This window comes from Lactuca virosa, chromosome 5 (assembly GCF_052849685.1).
Source record: "Lactuca virosa cultivar CGN04683 chromosome 5, Lactuca_virosa_CGN04683_v6, whole genome shotgun sequence".
Taxonomy (NCBI): Eukaryota; Viridiplantae; Streptophyta; class Magnoliopsida; order Asterales; family Asteraceae; genus Lactuca; species Lactuca virosa.
In genome coordinates, this window is record NC_136430.1 from 80592505 (window position 1) to 80608017 (window position 15513).

The 15513-nt window shown below is 35.2% G+C and overlaps 2 protein-coding genes across 2 annotated transcripts; both read right to left on the bottom strand.

Annotated features, from left to right (window-relative positions):
* Positions 1–328: 328 nt before the first annotated feature.
* LOC145115727 (enolase 1, chloroplastic-like) lies at positions 329–2895 on the bottom strand. The gene is made up of 7 exons (XM_079052080.1): positions 2288–2895; positions 1798–2105; positions 1566–1720; positions 1183–1500; positions 938–1084; positions 798–848; positions 329–616 (listed from the first exon to the last, which is right to left on the bottom strand). The coding sequence occupies exons 1-7, from the start codon at positions 2716–2718 to the stop codon at positions 551–553; spliced, it is 1476 nt and encodes a 491-aa protein (XP_078908206.1). The 5' UTR covers positions 2719–2895; the 3' UTR covers positions 329–550.
* A 2201-nt stretch (positions 2896–5096) lies between these two features.
* On the bottom strand, positions 5097–6832 carry CDF1 (cell growth defect factor-like protein (DUF3353)). Its single transcript, XM_079053769.1, has 5 exons — positions 6658–6832; positions 6366–6454; positions 5765–6147; positions 5490–5566; positions 5097–5403 (listed from the first exon to the last, which is right to left on the bottom strand). The coding sequence occupies exons 1-5, from the start codon at positions 6714–6716 to the stop codon at positions 5253–5255; spliced, it is 759 nt and encodes a 252-aa protein (XP_078909895.1). The 5' UTR covers positions 6717–6832; the 3' UTR covers positions 5097–5252.
* Between the last annotated feature and the right edge of the window lie 8681 nt (positions 6833–15513).

Genomic DNA, 15513 nt, shown 5'->3' on the forward strand with positions numbered 1-15513 from the left:
AGGAAAACATATATATGCATACATACTGAACCGTTGAGAAAGCACCCATTCAAGGCACCTCTTCAAAAGCAACGATACATACTTAGTAACTGTTATAACGGTTAATTAATACATACTAATAATTTCTGTTTATAAATAGACAAAGACCAAATTGCCCTTGGCTAGCTTATACCTTCCAACAACCATATAGCGATATACTTTAAAACTTTTTGGCCCAATCAATCTATTGGATCAGTCTGGGGTACGAAATCAGGTTCAAACTTAGGCTAAAACCACGTGAACAAGGCTTTGCTCATATCTCCCAACAGAAGGGCCACAATACAAAAGATGTTAAACTACATTCTACAATACAAACACAAAAGTTTACAGGCTATGAGTGTAGAAAATATGCACGACATGTTCTTTATTCAAAACAATTATGGATTCTTCTATGGGCAATACAACCCTCATAAAAGTCTGGTAAAAAGCCTAGTTGAGTTTACAATAAAAAGGAAAATTATCTCTACTCTTGTGAATTAACTTACTACATGTTTGTTTTATTTCCACTTGATCATGGAGATCTAAATGCTTCACCTGCATAACGTACATTTCCGAGTTCCTCTTCAATGCGCAGAAGCTGAAGTGAAAAAAAAATGTAATTCAGTATCACAAATTAATAGTTGCTGTTTCACAAGTTTTTATTTTATCCATGACTTCTTTTTAAAAAAGTTTTCCCCAATGTTTTTTTTAGAAATTTACTTTTTTACAACCTTCTAAAAATTCTTTTTTACAACTTTATTTTGCTCTATATTATATACCTGGTTATACTTGGCCAATCGCTCGCTTCGACAAGGGGCGCCTGTCTTGATCTAAACAATTAAAAACACAAAAAGATTAACCAAAAGATTTAAAAATAATATTAGAAAAGCGATTGATATACAGAAATAAAAGATGAAACCTGTCCACTAGCCAATCCAACCGAAAGATCTGCAATGAAGTTGTCCTCTGTTTCACCACTCCTATGACTAACCATCACACCCCATCCAGCAGCTTTTGAGTCAAGAGCTGCTTGTATGGATTCAGTCACTGTTCCTATCTGGTTAACCTGAAATAATTCAAGAAAAAACCCACCATTTAAGCAAATTAAAAAAAAGGAACTTCTTTGTGAGAGTTTATAGTAATTCTTGTTATCATGTAACTTGCCTTTAATAGGAGGGAATTGCAGGCCTTTTTCTGAATGCCTTCAGCAATTCTCTTAGGGTTTGTGACCAACAAGTCATCGCCAACAATCTGGATGTCAACTGAAGACTGTAATGAACTCCAGGAAGTCCAATCATCTTGGTCAAAGGGGTCTTCGATTGATACAATTGGAAAATCTCTGATAAATTCTCTATATAAATCACCAAGCTTTGAAGCTGTGAGAACATGAGCTCCATTGTTTGGTTGGTTCTTGAAATCAAGATCATATTTACCATCTTTTGTTAAGAACTCAGAAGCAGCAACATCCATCCCTATTTTAATCTGCAAATTTCCTTCTTTAGAAAAGGTAAATAAAGTGGAACATGGAGGGTATTAATGTCATTTACCTTTCCGGTGTAACCAGCTTTTTCAATTGCATCAATGAGCAACACGAGTCCTTCCCTGTTATCCTGAACATTGGGAGCAAATCCACCTTCATCTCCAACATTGCATGCATCTTGTCCATACTTTGCTTTGATGATTCCCTTCAGTGTGTGATAAACTGTATTCACATTCATAAGTTAGAATGCTAATATACGAATAATATTGTATTGACTTTTTTTTGGGGAATATGCTGACCTTCACTACCCATTTGCAGAGCTTCAGCAAACGAAGATGCACCTACTGGAAGTATCATGAATTCTTGCATTGCTAGATTATTTCCAGCATGGCTGCCTCCATTGATGACATTAAATGATGGAACTGGCATAACAAGCTCTTTCGTTCCTGATATCTCCTGAATGTGCTTGTACAAAGGTATACCTTTCGCTCCTGCACCAGCTCGACATACACTAAGAGAAACTCCAAGGATCGCATTAGCTCCAAGTTTAGACTTATTTGGAGTTCCATCAATCTCTAGCATGATGGCATCAAAATCAGCTTGATTCCTTGATGTAGAAAAAATGGAGAGAAACTTCAATAATCTCAACTTTAGTAAAAGGAAGCTTAATTAGGGCAAAACAAATATAATAACAACGTAATTGATCACAGAATTTGCAGATTTGAGGAATTAATCGTTTTTTAGAGCTATATGTACACTGTAAAGAGCATGTGAGAAATAAACTCTCACCTGACATCAACACCGATGAGCTTCGGTCCCAAAACCTCGTTGATATTCTTAACAGCATTAAGAACTCCTTTGCCACCATAGACGTTCTTATCATCGTCTCTGAGCTCCAACGCCTCGTAAATTCCAGTGGATGCTCCACTAGGGACAGCTGATCGGTAAAGATCATCAGTAACGAGATCAACCTCCACCGTCGGATTTCCCCTGCTGTCAATGATCTGCCTCGCCTTCACCGATTTGACAGTGGATGATTTAGTAGACGAAATGGACGGTGACTGAGCAATCGTAACGGAGTTGCGAACAACGAACTGCGTACGAGATTTACGGGAGGTGTTCGGTAGGTTAACAAGCGGAGTAGTTGATGATGACGATATTGAGGGTTTGGAAGAGAAGAAGGATTTTGAGAGTGAGGTGGCGTGAGGTGCTAATGCCATTGTAAGAAGCTGGAAGTCTAGAGAAAGTGAGAGAATCGAGAAATGGTGTAAGGAAGCAGGAAGGATGGGTATATGAGTATATCAATGGAGGATGAATAGGGGAAGTCCGCCGTTGGGGGCGGCGATCGCAAGAGTGTTTTTTTAAGTCTTAACGGCTTTTGGTGTTAGTTATTAGGTGGCGATCTTGGGTCTGAAAAGCCAAAAGCGAACCAACCTGTATAAAATACTCTCCCACTCACGTGGAAATAGTTTTATTTTTTATTAAAGATTGTATCTATAATTTATTTTATTATTTAATTTTATGTAGAAAGATTGAAAGAATGCATTATTGTTTATAACTTTTTTAATTAAAAATGTTTACAAATTAGGATTATTATTTAGAGAGTGTTTGGGATTTCAAATCTCAAAACAACTTATTGGTTTTTTGAAAAGTCAATAATTCATAAAAAGTCTTTGGCAAAACGAAAAAGACTCTTAAAATAATTTCTCCTTGACCCTTTAAAATGAGATTTTAAGAAGTTAGGATTTGTAACTTTTCTAAACTCCTTGACTTTTAGAGTTGTAAAAGTCAATATTATCTTAAAATACCATTAAGCTAAGATAAACATTTTTTTAAAAAATATAATAATAATAACTTATTGATTTATTAACTTTTTTCCACCACAAAATCTAATTCAATCGCTTTTCTAAAAACTTTTTTTTTACCACTATAAGTCAATAAGTCATTTTGTTTAAAAGTCTTTTTAAAAATCAAAATAAAATCCCAACATCCTCTCAATATCATATACTAATTAATTCTGAAATAAAAAGTTTATAGAAGTTTTTATACGGAAAAGAATACTAGAGTTTTGCATTCTCTCTTACAATGATTAATTTCTCTTTTTAAGAAAATTCTTTTTTCTAGTGATTAAGAGAGAATGCAAAACTCTAGTATTGTTTTGCATATAAAAACTTCTATAATCTCATTTTTAGAAAAGATAAATTAATCATTGTAAGAGAGAATATAGTTGTACAGTACAATAAAAAAGAATGGAAGGTATTAAACTTTTTAGTGATTATTATTAATGTTAGATCTCATTAATTTCATTGGATCTTCAAACTAAATGTTCGAAATGAAGCATGTTGTAATCTTTGGTTTGCACACGAAAACTTCTATGTTTGATAACGAGCTTTTAAAAGAATTAGCTTTTAGGTTTTAACAAAAATCTCAAATATAAAATTTCTGCATAATTTAATATTATTTTATTCTCTTACTTTGTTACGTATAAATGAAAAGCTACCAAAAGGTTATAGAATTTGACGAAAATATGTCATTAGCCAAAGGTTGAGAGTTCAAGTTTTGCTGGAGACAAAAAAAAAATATAGTTTTATAAGTAAGATAGTGAATATGTTCAAGTCTCGCTGGAAACAAAAGTTTTGCTTTTCGTTATACCGTTGGATTTGATATCAAATGGGTAAATTTGTTTTGTATCTTGTTTAACTTCCATTGTGACATCCAATATATCGGAATTACTAGCCAACTGAAATCCATTACAAAGGTGTAATGAGAATCCTAACAAAGCTATTGGCTTATTGAATATAGCTAAAATATTAGTGACTCAAAGAACAAACTGAATATTAGTTGCTATATGACTTTAACCCATTGAAGTTGGAGACTTTTCACATAACCATGCGAACAAAAACTGTTGCTTAGGCCCCGTTTGATACGCATCTTTCCAGGTCCAAACAAATCTTTCTGGCTGAATGGACCGGAAAGACTGTTTGATTTGCACAAAAAAAATCTTTCCCGATAAGATATGTCTTTCCCAGAAAGCCCCAAAATCATATCTTTCTGGTTGAATGGGCTGGAAAAACAATTATGCACCAAACCCCACCTCTTTCTTTCTTTCTTGGATTATTAATTTTTTTTAAATAACTTTTTTAAAATTTATTTTTTATTGAATTATTATTTTTTTTTCATCATTCAGCACAGTCAATCAGATGTACAATCAAACAGCATAGTTTCTTTCCCAGTCAGATAACTTTCCCAGACAGCACTTTCCCAGACAGAAACTATCAAACGGGACCTTAGTCTGTCAATAATTATTTTAAAAGAAAACAATTAAATCTTCTTAGGTACATATGTTTACATGGTCAAACAATTTGAGTTCATATGTTTACATGGTTAACCAATTTGACAAAAACTTCTTTGAATAGCTAAACGAATTATGTTGCTGAATTTGCTTATCAATCATGTCATAATCAGGAATGGTTATGTATTCTTGAACACTAAGACACGTTAGTTTTGCAATCAAAATTTCACAGAAATCTGACAGGGTGATATTTGTTAAAATCATAGTACACTGTGAAATAGATGAATGACTTAAGGTACATTTGGCTTTAGTGTAAATTAACCTAACAAAAATTGCAAATGAAGAGTACACCAAGGATTCATATGCCAACATGCAGTTATAAGAACACACAAGATCAACATAAGTAAATCACAACTAATCTTCTTTTGGAAAGAAACATGCAATCTAGGACAATTAAGTGTTTCACTTAAGAAAGGTACACCCAACAAACAGAAAGATGTATACAACCAGTGAAGTCAGAAGCTCAAGGGTCCATGTTGGTTGCAAAATGGCTGCAGGAATTATAGGCACCACACAAGAACCACAAACCCACCCAACCACAAGGGACCCAAACCTGTAATCAAAGTCAACAACCGGTCAAATCAACAATTAACTGGATAACCATTCTAAAATCAATAAACAGATTCATAAAAAGCTCACCCAATAAGACATGCCCTTCCTATGCTCTTTGACTTGTCATTCAGGAAGTATATGCAAGCAAACAGAGACAGTGCCACCTGTATCACATAAAAGATCGAATTAAATTAAAGATACTAAACACAAAACTCAAGATATTATAAAGGTGTTGTTTCTTATTGACTTATTGGAGTTCATGGGGATATCACTTAATGTGGACAGCTATAACAAATGCAACCTAATAGAATGAACAATACTTCAAAGAAAAAGGAAAAAGAATTATAATTAGAGCAACAAACCTGGAATGCGGGTCCACCCTCTGCAGAATTCATCACACTCCAAAACGCCATGAACGAAAATAGAAACAATCTTCTAAGAATAATGATAGTGGGAGGAAGTTCCACAAAAGCAAGTAAGTTCTGAACCCAAGGTGGAGACTCCTCTACTTTCTTCTTTAGCCTGGTTTTTAAGTTGATTTTAGTTTTCTTTCTGTTCTGAAAGCTTGTCATAAGTATCTTCTCAAAAGCAGCTTCTATTGACTCTGCACTTCTCTCATGGCTGCCATACTGATCTAAAAGAAAGTTGCGAGAACTCCAGACTTCTTCTTCAGAAGCATCAGTAGTTATACCAAGACGCTTGTAAGGATCCCAAACATTACTGCGAGGGTATTTTGGAGTGTTACCTAAAACCACACAGCAAAGATATGAATCTTCTCATTATAACATTAAGAGAATGGAATTATGGAGATCATGCATCATTTGAACAAATCACATAAGCATCCGGAGCAATTAGTTTGCATATATTCAGAATTCAGGAGAGAAACTAACAGCTAAATCCACAAAGTACATAAATAAATTAGGTTAAATATTGTGTTAGCGATAAGAAATTTAAGTTAGGTACCTCCATATGTTGCATCAGCAGCAGCACATCTAGGGCTTCTAAACACCAAAGCGGATAGTGTCGACTTCCTTATATTCCCGTTAAATGAACTGGAAGATCGAAAGTACACGAATTATAAAAGGAACAAGTATCTAGAACCATGCCGATTTTTATCATGCTACATCAAATTAAAATCTACCAAAGTACAAAAAAGAAACAAAATCGAGCTACTAGCTTAAGACTTACAGAACATCCTGTCAATTGAAACCATAATTTTGTAAATTACATGTGGATAAGGCGTTTAATAACTTACAGATTCTTGCCAAGGAAAGAAGATGAGACAATCGGGTTAGAAAGAAGAAGAGAAGCCATGACTGCGAACCCTAGAATTCGTTTAGATGCTACTTGCTACGAAGAATAAGAAATCATAGAACGGCCGACGACGGAACTTGTTAGCTTCACCTCTGCGGGCAAGAGGAGAACCATCTCGCTAAGCTTTTGGTTTATTTAGATATCATTCACGATGCTACTGTTTTACCCCCTAAACTTTAGTTTATGTCCGAAATTGGTCCCTCTAAAAGCCTAAATTCATATTTGGGATTTTATTTTATCAAATTCTACTAATAATAGCAACGGACTAACTTTTCTAACAATCATAATATAGAATTTATGGTTTTCAACTGTTTATGGCAAGGTTGTTAAGATCAGAATCTTACCCTTTATGGTTAGAAAAGTCTCTTAATTACCCTAATTTAAATGATATTTTGGAGGGTATAGTTGGAATTGATACACTCGGCAACATACAGTTAAACATTTGTACATACGCAGTGACACTAACACAAACAATTTCAAACACTCGAATAAGAACATTTGCACGACAATGATATCATTTGTAGACTTTTACACTCGCAAGTGTGTTCATCATTCTTGTTGATGAGGGTTCTACTAACACCATTTCAGTTTTAGTTAGGAAAACGTCAATGCATGCTTATAAAACCATAATAAGAAAACGAAATAAGCTAAAGGATAGAACCCACTCGTAGGTATTTTATGATTGTTAAATGTACTAAAAATTAAGGATTATTAATTACTTATTTGTAGCGCAAGCATCTTTATCAACGGATGATCCATAATCGTAAAAATAGGATGATCTTTGCTTGTTTTTCATGGTGAAATGGACAAAATATGGATAAATGACAAGAGATTGGACTTTTAAAGGTAAGGACCTATGTCTTACATCCGCAAGTCGCAATTTTACTGGTTGCATAGTTATCTTGTTAAATATGTAAAATGAAGTATTGGAGCATAATATATGGACTCAATAAATTGGCATTTGGTGAATAACTTTGTTTTTGGATACATTTATATCTCATCATATAATTTGTTTCATTGCTAATGATTTTAGGTTAGTTTTATTTCTATTCAATAAATTAGGGTTCACAATTATGATTAATTTGGATATATATATATATATATATATATATATATATATATATATATATATATATATAGGTGTGTGTGTATGTGTGTGTTTGGTACTTTTGTTGGTGTTATTTTTACCTCCATTTGAAGGGGATAAAAATAAAAAAATAAAAATAAAATAAAATACAAGTTCATTCTTATTTAGTATTTACATGTACGTGATGGATCCAGGAATCTAAAGCGAGGTAAAAGTAACGTCCCAAAAATACTAGTAAAAATTTTCATTTTAAACCATCGGAAACCATACAACCATTTGTCCAAAAGTCAACCAATGTATAATGTAATCTCAAACATCAGAGTAAATCAAATAGACAATGTGAAAATAAACTCTAAAGGATGCAGTGCTATCAGGTCGGGCACTTCCATTTGGAATCTGAAGTACCTATGTAACGCCCCGATTCTCAGGTATTGATTAAATAAGAATTTCTTTGATTTCAAGGTCTACTCGATGAGTTGGTTGCCCTACTCGTCGAGTAGCAGCGGTTTGGTCCACGTAATTTAGTGACCTACTCGCCGAGTCCAAGAAGGGACTCGACGAGTAGGAGCTGACAGATGAAACCCTAAATCTCGGGGTTTTGCACCCTATTTAAAGGACCATTTGCCCCTTAGCCTCCCTTTGCATCCTCTAGAGAGTTCAGCAAAACCCTAATACGTGTGTGTGTGTGTGTGCTCCATTTGTGTGTTTCAAGCCTTGGAAGAAGATTCTTAGAGAATGGAACTTGAAGATCAAGTAGCTAGCAGCAAGGAGCTCGTGTGGACCTGAAATCTACCTCAGATAGCACCATTTGAAGGTATCAAGTCGTTACCTTGACCTTCTTTCCTTCTAGATCTCTTTTGGGTTGAAGATTAGGGCTTTTCATCATGTTATGAAGCTATTATTGGGTATGAGCTAAGATCTGAAGTTGCAACTTCAGATCTGAACTCCCTTTGGTCTTTAGAGCCATAAAGTCTCCAGCTGTAGCAAACATGAACCCTCCATGTTGAGATAAACCCCATTGTAAGCTTGGGATGGACATTCTAAGCCTATAGAGCCTTGCATGCACGTAAAGGTCGCAACTTTACGTGATAATCATGCCTTAGGAGCTTAGATCTGCATTGTGGAGCCTTTGCATGACTTAAAAAGCATCTGTATGGTTGAATGATTGAAGGGACTCGGTGAGTCACAGGGTTGACTCGGCGAGTCATATGAAGATAGTCATGTACTCGACGAGTTGGATGAACAACTCGGCGAGTCCGATGAAGATTGCCTTGGGCTCGGCGAGTCAGTCGTATGACTCGGCGAGTCAGATAGGGTTTTTCCCCAACCCTTTGATACATGTGAACTCGACGAGTTGTGAGGAAACTCGACGAGTCAACCAAGGATTTCACGACATCTCGAGTTCAGGAAGGACTCGACGAGTCGGTAAACTGCACTCGACGAGTCGGGTCAACATGGACTGTTGACCTTGACTGTTGGCTTTAGCATTGACCAAGGGTTGACCAGTTGACCTCTGGGGGTATTTTGGTAATTTGGAAATTTATGAAAAAGGGTTTTATGATAACTATAGGTGGTGGAGTTCATGTTGGTGATCCAGGAGTTGAGCTTTCTAGTTTCAGACGACAGTTGCGAGGTGAGTTATCCTCACTATACTAAGGGGTCTAAGGCACCAAGGCCGGCCCATTGGTTATGTTATTTTAGCAGTATTAGATGTTGAATATGAGTTAGTGTTGCATGCTAGTGGTTATGCCAGTTAGGTAGATCTGGAGGACTACCTGTGTTGATATATGATTATTTGCATGCACAGTGGTTATGTTTATATGTGGACATGTTATGTGGTATGGGTTAAGGTGATACTGCTTCGTGCGGTAATCAACAAACCCGGGAGCATTCCAAATACGAGCTAAGGGAGACTCGTACTGTGGGCTCGAGAGCATTCCAGTTACGAGTTGAGGGAGACTTGTACTGTGGGCTCGATGGCAAGCCAGATGTGAGTTGTGGGCACGTAAGGCAATCCAGACTCACACTGTGGGCCCAGGGGGGGTAATCTAGTCTGTAAAGCTGTAGACCCACTACATGCTTTTGTTTATATATGTGTTATGTGCAGTGTATCTGTTGGATTAGTGTCTAAGCCCGTAACCATATTTGGTAAGTACTTGACCCGGTTGGGCATGGTCCTTTTGGGTTGCCTTCGCCAAAGCAACTTGACTGGAGAAATAATAGAGAAAGAGGTTATTATGGTTTATTAATATATTATATGAATAATATATTAGAAGAGAAATCATATTTATTTAGTTAACATTGGTCAAGAATTAATTAAGAATTAATTTTGTGATCAAAAGAAGTTAATTGAACTAGGGGGATTGAACTGTAATTATGTGATAGTTGCAAAGTAGGGCAAATGATGCCCTATATGATAGGGTGGACGAATTCAAGGGGATAAGGCCTTAGAATTCGTCCATGATAAGGTTTCTAGGGTTATCCTTTGGGCTGCTTGGTGGCTAAGCAACCAGATAAGGATAAGGACTGAAACCCTAATTCCTACACCTATATAAAGACCCCTTAGCATAAGAAATTCGGGGACTTGATACCTAGGGTTCCTAGAGCCGAATTTTATACCTCCCCTCTCTCTCTCTCTCTTGCCTCTCCATTTGCTCTTGGTGTTTGTGAGCCATTAGAGGTACTACACTTGTGGTACTTGCTTTCAAAGACAAGAAGATTCAAGATACAAGTTGTTATTACAACATAACAACAAGAGGTATGTATTCTATTCTCCTTTATGATTTTCGAAATTACCTAGGAGCATGTTAGGTTTATTTTGTGTTCATAACGTTGTATAACTAATAGTGAAAACATAGATCTGTATCTAGGGTTGCATGCACACATAGGATTGTTTGTATAAAACACAACAGTGGTATCAAAGATTTTGGTTTTGTTTTCAATTAGATTTTATACAAAAGTGTGAATTTGACATATTAGGGTTTATTGCAAATAAACCCTAGGGACTTAATTTTCGAAATTAGGGTTTCTAAACCCTAGATTTCGAAATTTTGATAGGGTTTCCCAAACCCTTTCCTTAGCCTCCAAGATTTCGAATTTAGGGTTATCCAACCCTAGGGTTTTCGAAATTGCCTCCTCCCCAAGATAAGATTCCTAAATTTAAGGGATTTGGATAATGTCATATCTTGTAATTATCCCTTTAATTGTTTAATATGGTAATTAAAGTTTTTTTGAATTATCCCATCCCAATTTTCGAATTTTAGGGGATTTAAGGGATTAGGTTAAATTAATTGTTAATTTAATAGATAATCCTTCAAGATTTGATAATTCAAATTAATTGTTTAAATTTGGGATAATTATTAAATCAAAGTTTTAAATATTTTAAATTTAAATTAAAAGTTTTAATTTTCAGAAATTTTAAATTTGATTAAAACCCTAATAATTTGAAATGTTTCAAAACTTGCCCTCAAGTTTTGGAATTTAAATTTTAATTAAAAGTTTAATTTTAAAATGTTAAATTCTAAAACCCTAATTTTTGAAAAGTTCAAATTGCACCCTTATGATTTTATTAAATTAATTAAGTGTATAATTAAAAGAGAGTTAATAAATACATAATGATATGGTTTACATTTAATTAAATTAAAAGAGTAATTTGTTAAATTAGACCACATAGTATTTTAAAAGTGTAAAATACACCCTTATACTATATATAAAATTAAAAGTCTAATATTATATATGTATAACTTAAATGTCAGTCTTACCATTAGTAGGCCTCATTCACGAAGCTGGTCTATAAGGGGTGTTTAAGGAAGCGGCCTGTAAAATGACCATCATTGGGTATCCACTCTTACCCACCGCACTCTTGACTAGTGGAGGGTCGTTAGCCGAATGGGTAGGATAGGGCAAACCCTTTCCATTAAAAGTATAATGAATTATAAAGTAACTAAATGTTTTATAAAATTCTCAAATCTTAGTTACTTTAGGCAAAAGTGAATTTGATGCAATTCCATGAAATTACAATTTGTACCCTTGCTAAGACGTTAGTGGAGCGTGTGTGGTTAACCGACACACTAAATGGGTTCTAAGCAAAGGTAGCGAAGGGTGACTCGATGTTTGTCATAGTTCGGTGGAGCGTGTGTGGTTAACCGGCACATCGAATAGGTGTCTGTAACATTGGGGGCACCATGTATATTTGCATGGTTATTCACACCCTGTTTTGTGATCCTCGGCATCCCAGTCACAAATCGAGGGGCATATCGAGATTTAAACATGCCATTGAAAAGTTCAATGAATCTCAAAGGATCTAGGAGTTTTCAATACATTTAAAACTTAATCTCTTTTTCGTTTTTCATGGTGGAAAATTAGTGAATCGTCATTCACTTACCTTCAAATGTTCTGCAATTTGGGTTACGGCATCCCTCTCCCAAGTTGTAGAGTATTGTGTTGAGTCCTAGCCTTAATATCTCGTTTGGGTGTTTTATTAAGGACTCAATCAACTGACTTGAATTTTCTCCCGTTTTGTAGATGTCTGATTCTAACTATGGTCTTCCCAAATCCCTTGGAACAAGCTTTCCACATGAAGATGATATTCCACGATTCGATCAAGGAACAAGTGATCATGCTTCACTTCATCCACCTCCTCCTATTGTTCTCCCTAACCCACAAGTTCAAAGGCTTGAAAAGTTCAAGCTCACTCAAGCCCTTTTAGCAAGTAAGCATGAAGAAGGAAAGTCAGTGTGTGCACACGTCTTAGAGATGAAGTCACACATTGATAGGTTAAGAATGTTGGGAGTCGTTGTCTATGAGAAGCTAGTTGTTGACTGGGTTCTTCAATCGCTTCCTGACTCATATAGTGAGTTCGTAAGAGAGTACTATATGATGGACCACGGCGCGACCCTCATCGATCTCACCTATTTGCTTGTTGCTGCTGAATCAGCAATGATTTGGCGCACTGGAGAAGCAAAGTTGATTGGTGGATCTGCCTTCCAAACCTCCATGGACATAGGCAATGGCAACAAAAGGCATGCCATGGTCGAAAAGTTTGATCATAAGAGAAAGGCAAAGTCTGAGGTAGTTCTGTGTGTTGTTCCAAAAGAGTCAATTTGCTTTTATTTCCAAGAGAAGGGGCATTGGAAACGAAGCTGCCCTGTCTACCTGAGAGATCTAAGAGATGGGAGAGTCAAGACGCATGGCTCTACTTCAGGTAAAATCCATTAACTAACTCTATAAGTTCCTATTTTTGATTCTTGATACATTATGTGATAAGATTACATTTTTGATGTTTTTTAGAATCGAAGAAAAGAGAGGAAACTTAAAGGAAGAAGTGAGCTAAGTCTGATCGCGAAGAAATGGATTTCGATCGCATGATTCGATGATCGGATTTTTGGAGCTGCTACTTTAGAGTTATGATAGATTGCTAGGAATAAGTAATAGCGTAGTTTTCATTTGAATTGCATTGTAAGGACAAGTTTTTCCGCACCTTTTATAAATAAAATAAATTTTGGTTTTGTCTTATTTATATATTTCCTTACAATGGCATGTATGAAAAATTGACGCTTGTATATTTCTAGTTTTAGTAATGTTGAAATGTATATGATTCTTAGTTATATTATTTGTGGTAATGTCGAGAATTTACCAAATAAGGAAAGATTCTTATCACCCGAGTTTCAATTGGACAGAAACTTGGAATCGTACAACCTGTATTGTATGATGAATGAGAACCTTCATATTTGGAAAATTAAGACTAATTCCTTGACAAAGAGTCAAGTGAAGGACTAGGAGAACTAGTACACAATGTTATGAACTAGTCAAATCCACCACAAAGAACAATAACATTATTCGTCATGATTTACTAAAAGTCTAGTAAATGTGATTATACTTACAAGATTAAGTGTAATTCTGAATCATTGAAAAGTTTCAATGAATGGCAGAACGAATAAGTAGAATCAATGAAGGCAGAAAGATAAAAGGTTTCTCCAATCTAAGAAGAAGGGAGAGTACTTTTGTATCGTGTTTTATGATCATCTTGGTAATCGTAGGAACCATATTACAATTCATCCTCTAAGGACACATTAGTGCACTAGTTTGGCTAAGAAGAGGAATCGAGAATTGTTGTCGTGGTTATGTCAGTAAGATGTATCGTACTTCGTTCCAAAATCAAGTCTTAGAGTTATACTTCAAGATTGTGACTTGAGTGACATAATATTAAGTAGAAATGTTTTTACACTTGCACATTTTGGTAAGTTGTGATGTCTTGAATAAGACAAAGGCCAACTAGTACCAAATTGTGTGTAGGTTTTGTTTTGATATAGACACACACTAACTCTTGAATATTTGTTTTGTCAAGAAATGTTTCTTGATAAGAGAATCTAATATGTCAAGAGGTCAGTGGGAGTCTAAAGATCTTGAAAAGTTTCAAGAACTAATCAAAGGTAAACCTATTGTTAAACACTAGCACACGACTCGAGGTTTGTAACCTATCATGTTGAAATATTCTTGTTTCTGTGTCATTCCAGTTTGGTCAACTATGCATATGAGTTCTACGAGTTCTCAATAGACTGCATAAAGGCAAGCACCCTGATCAATGAAAGTACATTGATAGGTAGGGGTGAGCTGCTAAATAACTTGGAAGCAATGGTGGGACCCTTGATGGCAAGAAATTAAGAATGAACAAGTTCTGTCCATAAGAGTTTGGATTTTTCACAAACATTATCTTATAATTATGGTTATGACAAATTCACATGGATAGGAACACATACACCATAAAATCTAAGTGTCATAAGGTTTCTCTCCTTCATGAAATGGATTGTGAGGAAAAGCTTTCACTAAGAGAGATTTTAAGGAGATAGCGATTGTGTAAATTACATTCTCAATTTCGATTATGATTACGGCATCCCTCTTCATAGTTCGAATTGTGAGATTTGGAAATTAGTTTGAACATTCGAGACTTATTGCTGTAAGTTCTAGAATTGTTTAGACACACATGTGAGTTATCTAAGGAAAGGTGTACGAGAAGCTTAGATAAAGGCTTATCGAAGCATATCGTATTAGAAATATGATCTTTGGAAATCAATAAGTATTGTTTTCTAGAAGTTTAGTTGATTTCTGAATACATGTCAAAGCTAGTGGGAGCATAAATGTTATGCTGGTATGGATATAATCATCATGTTAGTGGGAGCATGATTATTATTATTTTAAGTGTTGCAAGTTAGCAATGTTAATTATAGAAAACAAAAGGTTCACTTTGCAAAGTTGCAGGGGTTGAAGAGTTGTTTTGCTATAATTAAGGGAGAGAATATTATACTTCGTTTCAAAATCTAAAGGCTTAGATCGAAAAATTTTAATCAAATTTAGTCAAAGGACATATATGGATGTTATGTTGAAAAGATTCAACTTAAAAGGATTCTATATATGGCACTATTATAGCAAGGAACTGGTAAAATATCACGTTTTTCATTATGAATCGTGTCCCATACGCTTCGGGTATAGGTTCGATTGCATATGCTGTAATATTTGACTATTCTAAAATTTTCCAAATGCCTACCGCATTAAGAGGGAAAAAGGACTAGAACCGGATTTGACTAAAATAATTAAACAACTGTCAAGGACAATCTAAGGTTCAGTCGCTTGTGAGCAGTTGGAAGTATAGTAATAAATGGACCATAATGACATTATTATGATTAGATATGATTCTATTAATAATGAGTTGCC

What these genes read in the sequence shown, in the direction of transcription:
- LOC145115727 (XM_079052080.1), bottom strand. Translation starts at nt 2,718, where the DNA reads ATGGCATTAGCACCTCACGCCACCTCACTCTCAAAATCCTTCTTCTCT. An exon ending in TCTGCAAATGGGTAGTGAAG is followed by an intron (nt 1,721 to 1,797) that starts GTCAGCATATTC and finishes ATGTGAATACAG; the next exon opens with TTTATCACACACTGAAGGGA. An exon ending in GCAATTCCCTCCTATTAAAG is followed by an intron (nt 1,085 to 1,182) that starts GCAAGTTACATG and finishes GAATTATTTCAG; the next exon opens with GTTAACCAGATAGGAACAGT.
- CDF1 (XM_079053769.1), bottom strand. Translation starts at nt 6,716, where the DNA reads ATGGCTTCTCTTCTTCTTTCTAACCCGATTGTCTCATCTTCTTTCCTT. An exon ending in TCTTTCCTTGGCAAGAATCT is followed by an intron (nt 6,455 to 6,657) that starts GTAAGTTATTAA and finishes TCGATCTTCCAG; the next exon opens with TTCATTTAACGGGAATATAA. An exon ending in GGAAGGGCATGTCTTATTGG is followed by an intron (nt 5,404 to 5,489) that starts GTGAGCTTTTTA and finishes CTTTGATTACAG; the next exon opens with GTTTGGGTCCCTTGTGGTTG.